Raw genomic sequence first — 19,025 nt, forward strand, 5'->3', positions numbered from 1 at the left:
GCTCCACTAACACATCCCTCACGTTGAACCCGGGGTCTTTGCACTGAGCTATAGCCCCCAGCCCACCTTTTCTTTGTTTTTGTTTTGCTCTGCTCTGCTCTACTTGTGCTTTTTTTACTTTGAGACAGGGTCTAGTGACCCAGCCTCCGTGAGTTGCATGTATGTCCTGCTCTTCCTCATTTTAACAATTTACCTTCTCACAAATGAAATGATGGTTAAAATTGTATGCATTCTTGGTAACTACAGACCTATTATTTCTTCTCGTGACTTTGGCCTGAGGAATTTAACTGAAGGTCAAATCTAGACTGCTTCGTTTTTTTGTAAATAGTTTTTTGCAACAGAACCATGCTCATTTGTTTATGTATTATCTATGGCAACTTTTGTGTTAGGCTGTATGGCCCTTTGCAGACAGTTTGCCAACCTCTAATCTACGATAGTATTGATTATACTTAAAGGAACCTTGATTTGTGACTTACGTAAATTGGCTTGAGATTGGAGCAGTTAAAACAAGAGTTGTTTAGATTTTGCTCCTTGCCCCATAGGATCATATTATGAATAGGGTGACCATACATTTCAGTTTGCCTGGGATATTTCTGATTTACACTTGCTATTCCAGACTGTTATAACCTTGCATGCTCTTTTTGTAATAATTGTTAATAGCTGTTCCCTTTTACTCTTAATATTTCCCTGGTATGCATGGTAAATTGTATAGTCACTGTCCATGAAGGCTACCATGGCAGGGGTGGAGTGGGGTGAGAATGTAAGTTACTACTTATATTGCTACTAAGTTAGTGACAGCTACGCAAAGTGTAATTTAAGAGCTTGTTTTCTTAAGGTTTGTTGCTAGGGTTCCCAAGACCATCTCTATGAGCTCCTAGAATTAACAGGACTCAGAAACTGTTGTATATTTATAGCTATAATTTAATACAGTGAAAGGATATAGAATGAAACCAGCAAAACACATAGTAAAAAGTCTGGAGGAAATAAACTGTGAGCTTTTAGGTCTCTTCTTACTGGAGTTACAGGGGACATGCTTAATTCTTCCAGGAATATGATAATGTACAAAGTGTTCCTACCTAGGGAAGCCCATCCTAGCTTATGAGTCCAGGATTTTGACCCTGGTTACCTGAGCTCCAGGCACGTCCCCCAAGAAAAAACAGGTATTCACCGTAAGTCACATTATGAGTGCAAACTGTCTTCTCAAACTAGTGTAGTAAATCCCACAACCTCTGCAATACAAACACACTCTTATCAGGTAGAACATTCTGAAAGGTCAGAACTTAGTTTTCAGGAGCTTGTCAAAGCCTGGTCCTGAAAACACACCGTTTTGGGGAAGTGTGCAGAGTTTGAAATCAGGATGATGGCATGACTTCCCATGCAAAGTCATACAAGTTTTTTAAGCCAGCATTTAAACACAGGTGAGTTGAATTCCAAAGTTATTGCTCTTTCCGTAATTTTTGTCTTTATACTAATTAAAAATTACTGGCTACATTAGATGTAAGAAATTGGACTGTAAGTATGTAGCTTAGGAGGGCCCAGAACTTAAAATCTACTGTACCTGCCTCAGCCTCCCAAGTGTTGGGATTACAGGCATATGCCACCACATCCATCTTTGATAACAGTTTCTAATACCCGTACACACATACCCCCCCACACACACACCCCTGAAGATAAGGAGCATGATTTGAGTGTTTTTAAGTTTCTTAAAAAATACAAGTATAGTGGTACTTCAGTTCACAAACTTAATTCTTACCATGATTCTGGGTGCAACTGAACTGGATGAGAACCTAATCAAATTTAATGATTAGGTTCAATACTGGTTGACCTTATGGGGAAATTTGATTGGGTTCATGTTCAGTTTGATGTATGACTAGAATCCTGGAAAGAATTAAGTTGGTGAATTGAGGTACCACTGTAATGGTGCTGGAACTTGCAGCTAGTTATACCAATTTTTAGAAAAATGTGTTTATATACTATGTATTGCAAAGTAGCTTACCTTTTTTCACTCATTCTGCATGTAATAGTTTTTAGTTTTAAGGAAAATGTAAGTTTTGAAAAATGGAAAAGTTTTAGTTCTCAGTTAAGAATTGCCTGCCTTATGGATAATAAATTAGAATGTATTTACATAGTTCTCAAAAGTATTTTTCCTTTTTGTTCTTTTTCCACAGGTATTTGTGGAAACATTAGACAAATGTTTTGAAAATGTCTGTGAACTGGATTTAATTTTCCATGTAGACAAGGTACTGTTTCTACATTGTCAAATCTGTTTTGTATATAAGCAGAACTTTCTTTTTTGGTACCAGGAATTGAACTCAGAACTTGCCAGGCAGGTGCTGTGCTGCTGAGCAGTCTCCCCAGCCCATCAAAACATTTATTTGTAGTTGTCAGAGTAAAAGTGGACTTAAGGAATAATACTATTTTTATTCCTTCTGTTATTCAATTCATAAATTATTTTCACATGAGTGTTGGCATTCTTTCAACAGTTTCACCCCGGCAAGGCAGTATTTTCTGACCTAGTTCTAACATTGGATCATTCAGGTATACATGACCATTTAGTAGCATTTTGACTAGTCAAATATTTATTTACATTACTGTTTTCTTCCTCCTCTAAAAGAAGGTGTTCATTCTGTACTCCTCTGTCGTTTGCTCCATCTCAGTGTCACAACTTCTCTGGCTTACATTATCCAGGGCATCATCGGTGGCCGAGTCACCTGATGACTCACTTCAACCTCCTCCCAAAGTTGTAAAAGCAGATTTTCATGTGATACTGTACTGAATTTGGCTAGTTCAATAAGAAAAATCGAAAGAAAATACTTAAGAACGAAGTTACAAATACAGAAAAATTAACACGGCATGTAAGGTGAGTTAAAACTCACCTGTTGATACTTTGACACACGTACATACACCTTGCTGTTTGTCTGCCAAATGGGTAAACATAAACATTGCTTCCTGAAGTCCCCCACTGTAGCTGCTGAGACACACAGCTGGCTACCATCATGCTAAAGTAAGTATTTTCATTAGAAAAGTATGGTAGGGGCATCTGTTAGAGGAGCCAGGGTTAAAGGAACAGAAGCAGTAGAACGTTATGTGTGTGCACACATTTCCTGTTACAAATAGGTCATCAGCCATACCTTCTAGGAGCCCTGATTACTTTTACTGTATAGTTCTTCCTTTTATGTATAATTAGGGGATTTATTAGATAGGCTTACAATATCGGAGGTAAGATAGTCCACAGTAGCTGTTTACATAATGGAAAGCCAGTAGCTGCTCAGCGCAGGAACCTGGAAACGTTGGAATAAGAGGAATTATGGTTACATAAGTGCCAGTCCAAGCTTGAAGGCCCAGGAGCTACTCAGACGGTTTTGGTATGCGTCCACATTGAAAGGCGGAAGAAATTCGAGTCTGGTGTCCACAGGTGATGGCAGCAGCAAGAGACACAAGCAGAAGGGAGCTTTCAGACACAGCCAATGTCTTCCTTCTTCCCCTCTTCAGGCCATCCAGGCTTCAGGCCTGTTGGGCAGTGCCGTCCTCAGACAGAGTGGGTCTTTCCCCTGCAGTTTGCCAGCCTGCGTCCAGTCAGTGCCAGACCTATCCCCCACGTACACCCAGGGTGCTTTATGAACGCGGTAGGCGTCTCGAGTTAACAGTCAGTGTGAACCATCACAACAAGCTGATGGGAAGTTCAGTGCCAGTAAAGGAACAAGAGAGAGCGATTGCTGTATACATAAAAGTCCTAATAAAAAATCTCACTGGATAAAGTATAAAAGTGGTTTAGATGATTTGAAAAAATAATTTGATAGAATTTTAGAAGAGGAAAAAAATACAAAAACTAGTGTTTTTAATGAATGGGTTTAAATAGAAATTTAAATTTAAAATTAGAACACATTGTCTATAGGATGAAAAATACGAAAGATATTTTATAGTCATGGAGGATAGATGGGGTTGATGCAATGAATTCTTAGTTTCAGGAGAAAAGAATGAGACATTCAACATCTACATCTGAGAATTTCTCAGAATTAGTATGATACCAATCTGCAGATAAAAGAATCACAGCAGAATACACAGAAGTCTGCATCTAGATAATTGATAGTAAAATTAAGTAACAGAGCTTTCAAAACCATCTAGAAATAAAAGATAGGGGTTGGGGACATAGCTCAGTGGCATAAGTGCCTGCCTGGCAAGCACAAGGTCCTGAGTTCAATTCCCGGTACCAAAAAAAAAAAAACCAAAACCAAAATAAAAGATAAATTACCTTCATGGTGTGATGTTAGATTGGCATCTGTTTTCTCAGTAGCAATAACAGCATTCGAAGACACTGTGTTCAAAGAAAGTAACTGCCAACCTGTAATTCTAAAATCAACCAAAATAGCTTTCAAAAACATAAAAACACATTGTCAAAGAAACAGTGAGAGAATACCACTAAAAAATCTCAATGAAAGAAACTCTAAAGTGGATAAGTTGACAGAGGTCTGAGATGAAAAAGGAATACATTGAAGGAATGAAAAGTAAAGAAAGTGGTAAATGCATTTATAAGGTAGTACTGTCTATAAGGTAACACAAAAGTGCCAAATATTTGTTGGTGTTTCTGTAAAGGCAGAAGTGCAGTGTACATAGGGATAAGGAGAGTGGGAACCCACAGAGAGCCTAAGCAAAGCAACTGGGAAAGTTAATGTGGCTTTAGGAGCTTTTCTAATGAGAATTTGTTTTGGGGGATGGGGCTTTCTATTTCCAAAACAGAAGTTTTAGTGAGTATCTATCCACTGACAGTGGACTTTCTGAACACCTTTTTCTCTTCATATTAGTGATAATAAGGTAATTTTACTATATTGTCTTATCACTTACTTGACCTTTAATCACATTTCTATAAATTATGACTAAAATTAATTAGCTGTATCAGTTGTGTTCATTCACTGACAGGAACTGGATCACTCAGGTTTGAATTCAATGTCATAGGAGCTGTTTTTCTTTGAGAATAAATTTGTTACTATTATATGTATTTTGAGTAAGCTGGGTTTATTCTCAGTTGTAATAAAGGTTACTGTGAGGATTAAGTTATATACCATCAGTACAGCATCCAGATATTACAAAACACTATTTAGTAGCAGTAATGATAGTGGAAGTGATGTTATTTAGCACCAATTTTCAAAAGAGCCATAGCTTCTTGTTTGATTTTTGTCTTTCTGGGAAAAGATAATTTTTATAAATCTTTCTTCAAAATTTGAACATTTCCAAAATGAAAAAGTATGGTTATAGACTAGTTTTTAAATCATGAATTATGGAGCTAAGTGGAAAGGGAAGGGGAATGAAAAAGAATTAAGATCTGTTATGTACATGTACCAACTGCCCACAATGAATGTAATTATGTACTACAAACATGCTCTAGTAAAAACACGTGAAAAAACAAATTGCATTTGTATGACATCTTATAAAAGAATGAAAACTGAATGATATAGTTATGTATTTAACCTTTAAAAAGTTTTTCTTAAAAATTATCTTAAAATACCTAATAGGTACTGTGCTAAGCACCTACATAAATTATTCATTTAATTACTAGGCTAATCCTCTGAGGCACCTATATTATTTCTATAAATAGTATACTATTGTGTTTTGTAGGTAACAGGCTTAGGTACTATAACTGCTTAAAGTCATATAAATAATAACTAGTAGAGTCAGTATTCATATCTAATTTCAGCCTCTACTTTTTTTTCATTTTTTTATTTTAAAGAGAAAAAAATAACAAGAAAGACAAAAACAAAACAGCACAAAAGCAATAAAAATGATACAGGATTTCAGAACAAGATGATAGAAATTAACAATGGTTATTATATGACATATTATTATCTTCAACGAAGTTGCTCAGATTACCAGACATAAGAATGCAAGATTGATCAAACAATGAAAGAATAAAAAGTTTTTAAAAAAAATTAGAAATGATACAGTGCTTCACTAAACAAGATGGTAGGAATTCAACAATGGTTGTTATATTGCATATTGTTGTAATCTGAACAACTAATTTGAAGTCACCCTCTTAATTTCACATTACTTAAATTATAGCTGAGTATACTGTCCTATAAAACCTGTTTCAGCTCTGAATTGTTGATTTGTGTCCATAAATATTTTATTTTTAAAATTTTAGTTATATGTTTTATTCTCCAATAGCAAATATTATTTTTAGTCATTATCAGATGTATTTATGATAAAAATATGTGGTTATACAACTGGAGAAGACCAAGATGGTGGAGTGGTATGCAGCAGAGAAAAAGCCTCTGTGAAAGTCACCATCCAGACACTGAAATATAGTAACTTGGAGAAGACAAGGAGGGAAGTGGGTCTCCAGGACCTAGGAAGCATCTGAGGTACGAATTGAAACCTACAGAGAGAGTGAAGAGAGAAACTTCAAAAAGGAAGAAGCAGATTGCTGGTGGTGCCTTCTCCCTAAGACACAATACACTGCGAGAGAGCAGTGATTCAGACCTGCAGACACACAGTGACCATTGGCAGCCCCAGACCCCTCCACAGAGAGACATAGTAGTGGAGGGGAGCAGTGGACATTAAGGACTGCACTGGATGGCTATGAGCGTGGAGGGCTCCGTTGTCCCACATGAGAGAGTGATTGGCGAGGAACATTATGGAGAGGGTTGAACTCAGAACTCAGAGTGGCTGCTGACTCCACCTGTTGATCCCAGCTAGGCTCAGGCCTGCAGAAGGTGCACTGACAGCTGCAGCCCAAATGAATGTGGTCTCCACCAGAAGATGCAGTCCCACTGAGATTATCCACTACCCCACCAGTAAGCTACTGCTGGCTTGCTAGGATAAATCAGCACAGATCAGGACTCTGTCTCCAAAGTTGTCTACCAGTGACAAAAGAGACAAACCTGAAAGTGGACCTTTTTTCTTTTTGCTTTTTCTCTCTCTCGTTTTCTTTTTGTTGTGGTAGTGGTTTTGTTTTTGTGCTTTATTTTTTTCTCCTTCATTGTTTGATCTTGTTTTTATATGAGTGTGAATGTGGTTTCTAGCCTCTTTGTGGTTGTGGTTCTATTCTGTTCTTCTTCTTAGCTCTTTCTTCTCTCTCCCCACTGTTCTGCACCACTTTCCCAAAGTTAGTGTGATCCTCCTTTGTTCTCCAGCTTTACCTCTGATCTCTTCCTCCTCTTGTACTTTTCTGTTTTTTCCCTAATCCATTTTAAATTTTAACCCCTGAAGGCAAAATTGACCTATTAAGGACTTGTACACTGCATGCAATTTTCTGGTTTGTTTTAGATTTTGTTATATAATCACAAATCTAGTTCATAGGGTTAAAGGTGACAAATTAATGGTTAGTTCAGTTTCTCATACTCTAGGCTGTGTTTGATGCTATTGCCATTCGTACCCCTGGAGCCAAAAGTGATATAATTGTTTTAAACAGCTGTTCTTCCTGCTATTCCAAGACTGAAATTGACTTAAGGGTCACAGAAAATACTGTGACACAGTACCAGAGAACCAGGGGCTGGGCCGAACAGGCAGCAACTTCTCATCTCCAGCAAATTGAAGAGGTAGGATCTTGCAACAGACTCAAAACCCCAAAACCAGCTATACCTGGAAGAGAACTCGGAGAAGTCATTTCCTAAGCATTCTAAATACTAGCAATAAAGCAGTGCACCTAGACAATTTACAAACATCCCCTGAGGAATTAAACTAAAAAAAGAAATGAAAATGTGAAGACACTTAAACAACATGCAACTCCAGACATCCAGTCCACCAAAGGCAAACCCAGGGGGCAATGAGGTGGGACAGTCCAAAAGCCACACACCTGGCCTCTGAAGTAGTAACAACAAAACAGTTGAATGAGGTTCTAGAAAATATAAAATCAGAAGTAATTTCTTAGATAACTGAAGAGATGGTGTCCACAGTGGAAACCATGCTAGTGACTCTAGAGCAGACACAGACAAAAAAAAATAGAGGAGCTTAAGAAAATTATGAAAGCCATGAATGCTCAGCATAGGAAAGAATTGGAAGCCATATGGCGGATTTGAGCAGACATCCAGGAGAATAAAAATTCCATTGAAAGTATTCAGAGCAGATTAAGCCAATGTGAGAACAGAATTTCAGCATAGAAGATAGGCTTGTGGTTAGTGATTTGTGAAAAGAAAGATTTCTTAAAAATAGCAGGGGACCATGAGAAATCAATACAGAAGCTGCTAGATGAGGCAAAGAGGAATAACTTGACTGATTGGAGTCAATGTAAAAGCAGGAGGTAGCACAAATCATACAAAAAAAGCTTCACAGATGTCATGGCAGAAAATTTCCCAGGTAAGAAAAAACAATTTGACATACAGATAAAGTGAGGTATATAGAACTCCAATTAAACCTGATCCAAAAATTCTACAACCAGGCACAGCGTAGTCAAGATTCGAGAAATTCAACACAAAAATAAAATCTTAAAAGCTGTGAGGAAAAAGAAACAAATCACCTATAAAAGAAAGTCCATCCGAATCATAGCTAACTTCTCAACACAAACCCTTAAGTCAAGGAGAGCTTGGAGTGAAGTATTTCAAGTTCTAAAGGAAAACAACCTTTACCCAGATTGATGTACCCTGAAAAACTATCTTTCAAAACTGATGGAGAAATAAGATACTTCCATGGCTAACACTTGAGGAAGCTGATGACCACCAAACCACTGCTCCAAAATGTTTTGGAGGATGTTCTAGAAGGAGATAACAAGGACTAAAACTGTGAACCACCACAGAAGTAATCCACTGGGCAAGGGAAACAGTTAAACAGAAGGAGGGAAAAAAATAGAGGGGGGCCATAAACAGGAACATAATGTGACAAGGATGTCAGTACATATCATTTATAACCATCAGTGTTAATGATCTCCACCAACCAAAGACACAGACTGGCAGAGTGGATCAAGAAGCAAGGTCCAACAGTATGCTGTCTACAAGAAACACATTCAATAAAAAACAAATTCATACACTTAAAGTGAAATGATAGAAAAGAATACTCCATGTGACAGGAACCCACAAAAAAAGCAAGGGTAGCTATTCTATTTGTAGACAAAGTGAATTTCAAGCCAAGGCTGATTAAGAGAGATAAAGAAGGTCACTACATCGCTATAAAGGGAACAGTCCAAGAGGATGAGATAACAACCACATATACAGCAAATACCAGTGCACCCAACTATATAAAACAAATATTAAAGGATGTGAAAAATCAAATAAGCATCTATACAATTCTTTTGGGGGATCTCAATACCCCACTGTCATAAAAAGTTAACTAGACAAAAAGCAATAGTGATATATTTGAACAGAGCCAGACTTTTGAACAAATGGATTTAGTAGATATCTATAGAGTGTTCCAGTCCCACAACATCAGAATACACATTCTTCTCAGCTGCACACAGGACATTTTCCAAAATATACCATATACTAGCTCATAGAACATGCATAAGTAAATGTGAAGTAATCAAAATTATCCTATACATATTATCAGACCATAGTGCAATAAAATTGGAAACCAGTGGCTGAAAACCCCACAAGAACTTCATAAACATGGAAATTAAATAGCACCTTCCTGAACAACCAATGAGTCACAGACGAAATTAAAGAAGAAATTAGACTGTTTCTACAATTAAATGATAATTACAGTACAGCGTACCAGGACTTAAGGGACATAATGAAAGCAGTCCTAAAAGAGAAATGTATGGCAGTGAATACCAATGTCAGGAAAACAGAGCAAGCACAAATAAACAACTTCATTGTAAACCTCAGACTTCTCGAAAAAAAAGCACAGGCTAAGCCAAAAGCTCATATGAGGAAGAAAATTATAAAGATCAGAACAGAAATTAACACATTGGAGACTAAATAAACAGTACAAAGAATCAGTGAATACATGAGTTCGTTGCTTGGAAGATTAAATAAAATCAACAAACTCTTATCCAATCTTATCAAAAAGAGAAGACTAAAACGCACAAAATTAGGAATAAAAATGGTGACATCATAATGGACCCTGCAGAAATCCAGAAGATCATCTGTACCTGCTTTGAGAACTTGTATTCTAATAAGATGGAAAATGCAGAAGAAATTAAGTTTCCTAGATACATACATATGAATTACCAAAATTGAATCAAGAAGATATAAAAATCCTAAATAAACCAATACCAGTCAGTGAAATAGAAGATGTAATTAAAAACTTCCCAGCAAAGAAAAGCCCAGGCCCTGTTGGATTCACTGCTGAATTCTACAACAGATTTAGAGAAGACCTAACACCACTACTTGTCAAACTCTTTAATGAAATGGAAAGGGAAGCACTACTCCCAAATTCATTCCTTGAAGCAAGCATTATTCTGATACCCAAACCGCAGATGGACTCCACTAAGAAAGAGAAGTACAAGCCAGTTTTCCTAACGAACATAGATGCAAAAATCCTCAATAAGATACTGGCAGACAGAATGCATCACATCGTCAAGGAGATTATATACCATGACCAAGTGGGGTTCATCCCAGGGATTCAGGGGTGGTTCAGGATACGTAAATCAATAAATATAATACACCATATTAACACAACCAAGGACAAAAATAGTGTGATCATCTCAATAGATGTAGGAAAAGCTTTTGACAAAGTCTAGCGCTCATTCATGATAAAAAAAAAAAAATCCTACAGAAAATTGGAATAGATGTTTTTTTCCTCAGTCTGATAAAAGCTATCTATGAAAAACCAACAGCCAGCATCATACTAAATGGACAAAAACTGAAGACTTTCTCTAAAATCAGGAACAAGACAAGGATGTCCACTGCCTCCACTCTTATTCAGCATAGTTCTTGAAACTTTAGCCAGAACAATTAGACAATAGAAAGTAATAAAAGGAATAATAATAGGAAAGGAAGAAGTTAAATTATCATTGTTTGCAGATAACAGGATACTCTTGGGTAGATGACAAGATGCTCTTGGGTAAGAAGAACCAATATAATGAAAATGACCATACCTCCAAAACTGTTATACAGATTTAATGCAATTCCCATCAAAATTCCAGTGGTGTATCTCACAGAATTAGAGAAAACAATCCTAAAATTCATTTGGAACCAGAAGAGACCTAGAATAACAAAGGCAGTTCTGGGTAGCAAAGGCAAAGCAGGGCACTGGCAAAAAAACAAACCTGGAGATTAATGGAACAGATTAGTAGATGCAGAGAGAATGCCAGATGTACTCAGCTACCTTATATTTGACAAAGGTGCCAAACAAAGAGGAAGAAAGGTACCCTCCTTAATGGTGCTCAAAAAACTGGCTCTGCACATGCCAAAGATATGTACCAAAGTTCAAAATGGTTCAAAGATCTAAATGTTAAAACAGAATCATTAAATCTGCTGGAAGATAGAATAGGTAAAACTCTTGAAGATACTGGTATAGGCAAAGACTTTCTGAGTAAAACCCCTGTCACATAGAAATTATCACAAAGAATCAACAATTGGGATCTCATCTTATTAAAAAGAGTTTGCACAGCAAAAGAAACTACTAAGAGAGTGAAGAGACAACCTACAGTGTGAGAAACTACTAAGAGAGTGAAGAGACAACCTACAGTGTGAGAAAATACTAAGAGAGTGAAGAGACAACCTACAGTGTGAGAAAAAAATGTTTACCAGCTATTCCTCAGACAAATGATTACTATTGAGAATGTATAAAGAACTCAATAAAGTCAGACGTCACAGATTTAAAGACCCAATCCAAAAATGGGCATCTGAGATGAACACACACTTCTCAGATGAAGAAATATCAACAGCAAATAAATATATGAAAAAATATTTAACATCACTGGTCATTTGAGAGATGCAAATTAGAACACAGATTCCTTCTCACCCCAAAAAGAATGGCTATCATCAAGAAATCAACTGATAACAAATACTGGAGGAGCTGTGGAGAAAAAAGAACTAGTTTCCACTGTTGATGGGAGTGTCGACTGGTGCAACCACTGTGGAAATCAATGTGGAGATTCCTCAGAAAACCAGGATCGGAGATCCCATTTGACCCAGCTGTTCCCCATCTCGGTATCTTCCTAGAAGAATTAAAAACATTATACCACAGTGATACATGCATCCATGTTTATAGCAGCACAATTTGTAATAGGTAGATCTTGGAAACAACCCAAGTGTCCATCCACCAAGGAATGGATAAAAAAGATGTATTTTCATATGATGGAGTGCTATTCAGCCATAAAGAGTAAACTAGAGACTTACAGGTAAATGGATGCAACTCAAGAAAATACTCTTAAGTGAAATAAACCAGATGCACATTGTAAACATCATATTGCCTCCTAAGTATGAAAATTTTAAAGGGTAAATAAGATCCAAAATGTACAACAGATACTGTAAAATGAGAAGGAACTTCAAAAGGAAAGAGAAATGGATGGGATGGGGGAATGGAGAAAAGAAGGGAAAAGTAAAAAGTATATATATATATATATATATATATATATATATAGAGAGAGAGAGAGAGAGAGAGAGAGAGAGAGAGAGTACTAATTTCTTCTAGTTCATTGGAAAGGTTTGTGCTAATACTGTATGGACAATTAAATGCTTATATCTTGTTCTCTGAGGAAATATAACAGTACATAATTATTTACCATTGTTACTATTCTGTTGTTTTGAAATTTTGGGTTTTTTCCCTTTAAAACAAAAGATACATATATGAGTATTACATATATACAGAGTTTGGGGAAAAGCACTACTAAAGTACCCAAAAGAGAATTCATTTTTACTATCTAGAGTCTGTTAATAGTGCCACGTTGCTTCTGTAAGTTTAAAATTGCAACCTGTCAGTTGTTGACTAAGAATCTGATACAGAAAGCCCCTATAGATTATTTTTGAGTTTTAAACTTGACATGTTGTTTTGATGTTACGATAAAAATGGTACAGGGGCTGGGGATTTAGCTCAGCAGCAAAAGCGCCTGCCTGGCAAGCGCAAGGTCGTGAGTTCGGTTCCCGGTACCGGAGAAAAACCAAAAAAAAAAAAAAACAACAAATAAAAATGGTACAGTAGTTCTCTAGTACAATAATTCCCTTTATTACAAGACCCCTGTCTTGGTTACTTTTCTCTTGTTGCTGAGACAAAATACCTGATGCTCAAAATTAGGAAAGGAAAGGTTTATTTATCTTACAGTTTGTGGAGGTTTCAGTCCATACTCAGCTGGCTCCAAGGCAGGGTGGCACATGGCAGAGGGTAACAGTTCCTATAGGTGGAAAACAGAAAAAGCAACAAGAGCAAAAGAGAGGAACAGCCAGAACAAGCTTCTTTCCTTCTCTTATATTGTATGCAGGCTCCCGGCCCCAGGGTGGGTGTAGCACTCACACCCATAATCCCAGCATTGGACCATGGATCATTCATAAACTCTAGAAGTGCGCCCCATGACTGCATGAAGCTTTGGGGGGACGTGCAGACACAAACCATAACAACCCCTTAATGGATGTCTGACACTATAGCTAGTACCTGTTAGCTTTCCATCACTGACAGAATACCTGAGATAATTAACTTAAAGAGAAGAAAGGTTTATTTTGGCTGATAATTTTAGAAATATCTGTCCATGGTCACTTGGTCCTATTTATTTGGCTTGTAATAGCACAGTACACCATGGCACAGGTGTATGATAGAGGAGACCTGTTCACTTCATGGTAGCCAGGAATCAAAGAGCATGATAAAAAGGACTGAGATCCCAGTATTCCCTTCAGAGACAGGCCCTCTGATTCAGCTGCCTTCCAGTATGCCCAAAAGTCGCACCTCAGGCTAACAACCATGCCTTTGACACATGGACCTTTGAGGGACACTGCAGATTGAAACTATAGCAGCAAACCTTACTTAGCCTATATTTTTGCGTATACATATGTACCTGTGATAAAGTTTAATTTTTAAATAAGCCACAGTAAGAGGTTAACAACAATAATAGTAAAATAATACACCTGTAACAATACACTGTAATAAAAATTACATGAATGTAATCTGGTTCTTTTTCAAAATTCCTTATTGTACTTATTCTTGTCTGATGATGTGAAATCATACAGTGTTGAAACGGTGAGAAGAATTCAGGTGAATGAAGTAGGTCTTATGATGTAGCATTAGGCTACTGTTGACCTTTTGACTGTATGTCAGAAGGCGCATTCACTTTGGGTGATCCTGGATCATCGAGTCCTTATGTTATCAGGCAAGTAGCGTATACAGTGTGGATACACTAAACATGTAAACATGGTTTACATCCTTAACAGAGTAGAATTGGTTACCCAAAATTTCATCAGCATGCAATTTAAAACTTAGAGGTTGTTTATTGCTGCAATTTTCCATTTAACATATTAAGACCAGAGGTGAGTGCAAGTAATTGGCACCTTAGAAAGTAACATTATAGATAAAGGAGAAATTACTTTTGTTAATGTTTATCAATTACTTTTTTTTGGTTATTTTCATGAATTGCATCATTTGATCTTTCAACAGTCCTATGAAGAAGTTACTGTTCATATCTGTGTTTTTTCAGCCCATTAAAATAAGGCTTAAAGAGGTCACATAACTTCCTACAGCTTCACAGTAATGATGAAAGTGAATTATGACCCTTCACTCCAAATTATTTTTACTCTTCATACTTAAAACAGCAGTGTATAAAACAAAAACTACAGAAACGTGAACCTTTTGCCCTGAATTTTTCTTTGTATGTTTATATTATTTTTTCCTTTAGGTTCACAATATTCTTGCAGAAATGGTGATGGGGGGAATGGTATTGGAGACCAATATGAATGAAATTGTTACACAAATTGATGCACAAAATAAACTGGAGAAATCTGAGGTAAGAATAGAAAATGCTTTAGTTATAGAAGGTTCTAAGCATGGTTATAAATAATGCATGATTGTATCTCACACTGTTTGTCATTCAGTATTGCCCTCTAGGTACAGCTGGTATTGCTTACTTAGTTTTAAAAGATGAAATATACACATTTTAGTATGTTAAATGTCCTGTGAGTATTATCCACCAAAAAGCTTTATGTGTGCTTTTAACCACAACTGTCACTACACTGGGTAATAAACACAGTTCCATGTTTTGTTTCAGGAAAAGGGAAGGGAGAAAAACTGAAATTCTTATTGGGGGAGTAATATTTAAGTTACAACAGTGCTTAGTAAGTCTTAGTGTATATTGAAAAGAGAAATTCAGTATCTCCTCCATCTTTTAATTCTGGGTCATCCCTATGGTCATTCACAAGTTAGTTGAGTCACCTATTTTGTACATTAATACATATATTTGTTATTTTATTACATTCTAAGGGAAAAGATTTTGTTTTTATACTTCACTAACTTTATAGTGTTAGATTTAGTGTTAGAATGGGTGAGTAAGGACACTAAAACATTTTAGTATCGTGTAAATGCTCCTTTAAAGTTTTAATGACTCCTGAGACAAGAACTGGACTGAACCACTTAAATTGACATTATTATGGTGGTTTCTTACTATCATAGCAGAATTTAAAAAGGAGAATTCTCTTGATAACTCACTCATTGCTGTCCTTATTTGAGGATATTGTTATATTTGTTATTTATGCTCATAACTCAGATTGGAAAAACATTCACAGTTATAGCATGAACTCACATGTTTGGTTGTTTTAAAGAAAATAATACTATAAAAAAGTAAAATATTAATACTGTAGCATTAATTTACTACAGGAGAGTTCTCAAATTTTTTTATCATGTTGGTATTTTAGAGGATCAGTTTGACATTTCTGTGCTTATTTGAATTGAAGGAAATACATAAGGACAGACACACCTGAAACTGGAGGGTTAGAAACTTTCTATAAAAAGATTTCCCATATCGCAGTTTCCTAATCCTATTGGTTTCTCTAGAGAGCCTTGTAATGGTGATGAAGAGCTTAAATGTAGGACTGTTTTAAGTAACTATACTGTATGTTTTTATGTTCTATATTATTTTTTAAAATACTGATTTTTGAAAAGGGAAAACAAAGTAGGTTACTAGAGAAAACTTTTGTTAAAGTGTTAAAATAACTTTAAATATATTAAGATTTTATGGTTATAGATTTTAAATGCCAAGGTATAGTGACATAATCCATTAATAGTAAGTCTAAAATGGATCATTTGTGAATTTGTACCATTATCAGTGAAACTATATCGACCAGTTGTTCGCAGTTTTCACATTTCCAGGTCCTTGACTCCTTCCTTTGGTGGTGTCCTTTTTCCTTTTGCTCCTTAGTGTGCTGTATACAATGTTTACAGAAGTTATGAAGGGTCTGTAACAAGTGCATTATGAATACTTGCTTTTTGAATGTCCAGTAAAACTGTTAATGTGACAGATTTTCTTATCTATAAAGAAGAGTAAGCTGGGCATGGTGACACTTGTAATCCCAGTGCTTAGGATGCTGAAGCAGTCAAGAATTCAAGGTTGGTCTGGGCTGCATAAGGAGACTCTGTTATAAAAAAAAAAAAAGAAGGAAGCAGGCAACCTGTAAAATGCAGTGTTCATATTTTTAATTGAATACAGTAGTTCTAAAATTACTAAACATTAAGAACTCTTTTTACAGAAACAGTATTATTTAAATACTCTAGAATACTGGTGAAACTTCTATTGCTCACCCACTGATCATCTTTAAACATATGATCAGTTGTTATCTGTTACCAAATCAGTTTTTTTTCCCTGAACCTTACAAAAAGATATGTTTTAATCGGATTGGGGATAAACCACAAAATTAGGTTTTCAGATGTTTCTGTATATATTTTATTATAATGTTTTAATTATGAAATAGGATTTTGAGTCAAAGTGAACCCAGTTAGTTCTGTTCATATTTTAAGGAATAGTCTTGAAAATTATATTGATTTTGTGTCATTTTTCAGAAATTATCACATATTTTAAGTATGTTTAGAAGTCGACCATCTTTATTCCAAACACTTTGGGTTTTTTTTTTTTTGTTTGGTTTTGTTTTTTTGAGACAGGGTGTCGACTGGCCTTGAGCTCACTTTGTAGCACAGGCTGGTCTTGAACTTGCAACGATCCTCTTGCCTCAGCCTCCTGAGTGCTGGGTTTACAGGCATATGCCACCACTCCCAGTTTATTCCAAACACTTTTAAAAGTGTCAAAACTTTTCATATGCTTTTCATTTCCATGTTACTAGTCAAATCTCCTAAAAATCTGACTTTATAGACTAATCCACAATTATTTGAGAGCAAGATATAAATTTAGTAATCTCTTACTAAATTTGTTGACATTATAAAGTAAAAGCTTAAGAAAAACAAAATCCTAAATATCATTATTCATGAACTGATTATTTTTATCATATAAGCAATACTTTAGGAGTAGCATTTATTTTTTTAAAACATCAGTCTGAATATAATTAAGATACAGCTTTTAAAATACATGGATTCATCTAGGTGCCTGTCAGAAATCACAGATTTTATTGTATTGCGTTAAAGGCAGTATGTTTTCAGAGACGGAAGAAAGCGACCAGTTAATTCAGCACCTAGATAGAGGCAAGCAAAAATCTACCAGATCCTCAAAGAAAGGAGAAAGAAAGTTGTGCTCCGAATGTATTTTCTTCCAGTCTGTTTGGATAGAAAAAGTGATTTACTATAGCATGGGATCTTGGGAGAGGGGGGCTTGAGCTGGAAGATGGTGGGATTGGGGGGAAATTTTAAGATGCATCCATGAATCTGCCTAAAAATAAAGATTCTGGGGGAGGAGGGTGGAGGTAGAGGGGTGGGCCTGGGGAGAGTCATTAGCTTTTACATATTTCATGTTATTTTTAAGATGGGTAAATGGGTCTGAATTCAGTCACTACTTTTAAAAGTCAGTCCTCTTTCTGAACATCCTGATCTTTTTAGCTCTTTCCATTCTTCTCTCTTACAGACCTTTATCTTTCAGTCTCCCAGACAGGACAGGTAGACAAGGTATTGCTGACTTCGAGAAAAAATGTACTTTAACAAAGGGAAAGCAAAATGATGTCAAAGGCAATTAATTATCTAGGCCAGACTCAAAAATTCTTTGTGTTAATGAACCCATATAGTCCCTGTAGCCTATTTTTCATTCTAGCTCCTCCTGTAGTTTTTTCATCTTTTATTGGACTTAGTGTATTTTAGTAGTATATCATTGATGTCATGTTTGTTCTGTTTTGTCTGCCTGCATTGTAAAAGGAAAGTTTAAATTTTTGTTCGTTCTTTTTTTAAAAAAATTGTCATTTTAACTGACAAATTGTACAAATGACAATATGCTTTGTGTATAAAACTTAGTTTATTTTGAGCATGATGTAGCAGAACCAGTCCTAATTTAACTCTCCATCTCCAGATTTTATTTTCTGTCTCTAAATTAGAATTCTAACATAAAATCACCTACTGGGTCTTGGAATCTGTGAATTTAAAAACTAAAAGCTGAACCTGTAGAGTTCTGTGTACAAAATGGGGGGTAGGAAAGACTTAGAGTAATGACTTAATAGCGCACTCACCACCTCAAAATGGTTTTCAGTTCCAAAGTCTTAACAGAATTGTGTTTACAGTTTTGACCTGCAGGTGTGTATTAATAATGACCAACAAGATAGAAGATCAGAATCTAAAACTTGAATTAAATTCTCTGAAAATAAATTAAATATATTGACCAAAATTTAATGGATTTCTACTGTAGCAAACCTCTGACATCTAAATATGTCATAATCAGAATCAGTCACATACTGTAAAACCTGAATAGTGTGGTGGTAAAGAATATTGGCAAATATTGCAAGTGTTTTTAATAGGTCTCTAGCTTTATAAAACTTTTTTCACTTTTTCTGTACATATTTTTCACACCATAAGTTAATGGAGTGAATTCTTTTTTGAAAAATTCCACATAGATTGTGATAAGTAGTTTTTTATTTAACAGTGCCCCCTTAGAAAAGAGTAAAAATGATTGTAAGGTTCCAATCAAAATTTTCTAGGAGAAAATTTGACTCCTGTGAAGGGAAAAAAAAAATACATATATAGAGACCATAAATGTAAGTGACATGAAGGTACTCTTGGCATAATACAGCCTACTATTTTGCAGAATTCTTTTT

At 35.8% G+C, this 19,025-nt stretch overlaps 1 protein-coding gene across 2 annotated transcripts in view; it reads left to right on the plus strand.

The window, feature by feature from the left end:
* Ap3s1 (adaptor-related protein complex 3, sigma 1 subunit) overlaps positions 1–19,025 on the plus strand; it is a 59,559-nt gene that overhangs the window by 35,048 nt on the left and 5,486 nt on the right. The window contains exons 4-6 of one of the 2 annotated variants that reach the window (XM_005376530.2): positions 2,169–2,240; positions 14,690–14,797; positions 17,852–17,892. In XM_005376530.2, the coding sequence (XP_005376587.1) occupies positions 2,169–2,240; positions 14,690–14,797; positions 17,852–17,887 (216 nt within the window). In that variant the 3' untranslated portion in view covers positions 17,888–17,892. The remainder of the gene's footprint in view (positions 1–2,168; positions 2,241–14,689; positions 14,798–17,851; positions 17,893–19,025) is intronic. The other variant, XM_005376529.2, reaches the window with a different exon arrangement.

This window comes from Chinchilla lanigera, unplaced genomic scaffold, assembly GCF_000276665.1.
Source record: "Chinchilla lanigera isolate Chin_1 unplaced genomic scaffold, ChiLan1.0 scaffold00007, whole genome shotgun sequence".
Lineage (NCBI taxonomy): Eukaryota > Metazoa > Chordata > Mammalia > Rodentia > Chinchillidae > Chinchilla > Chinchilla lanigera.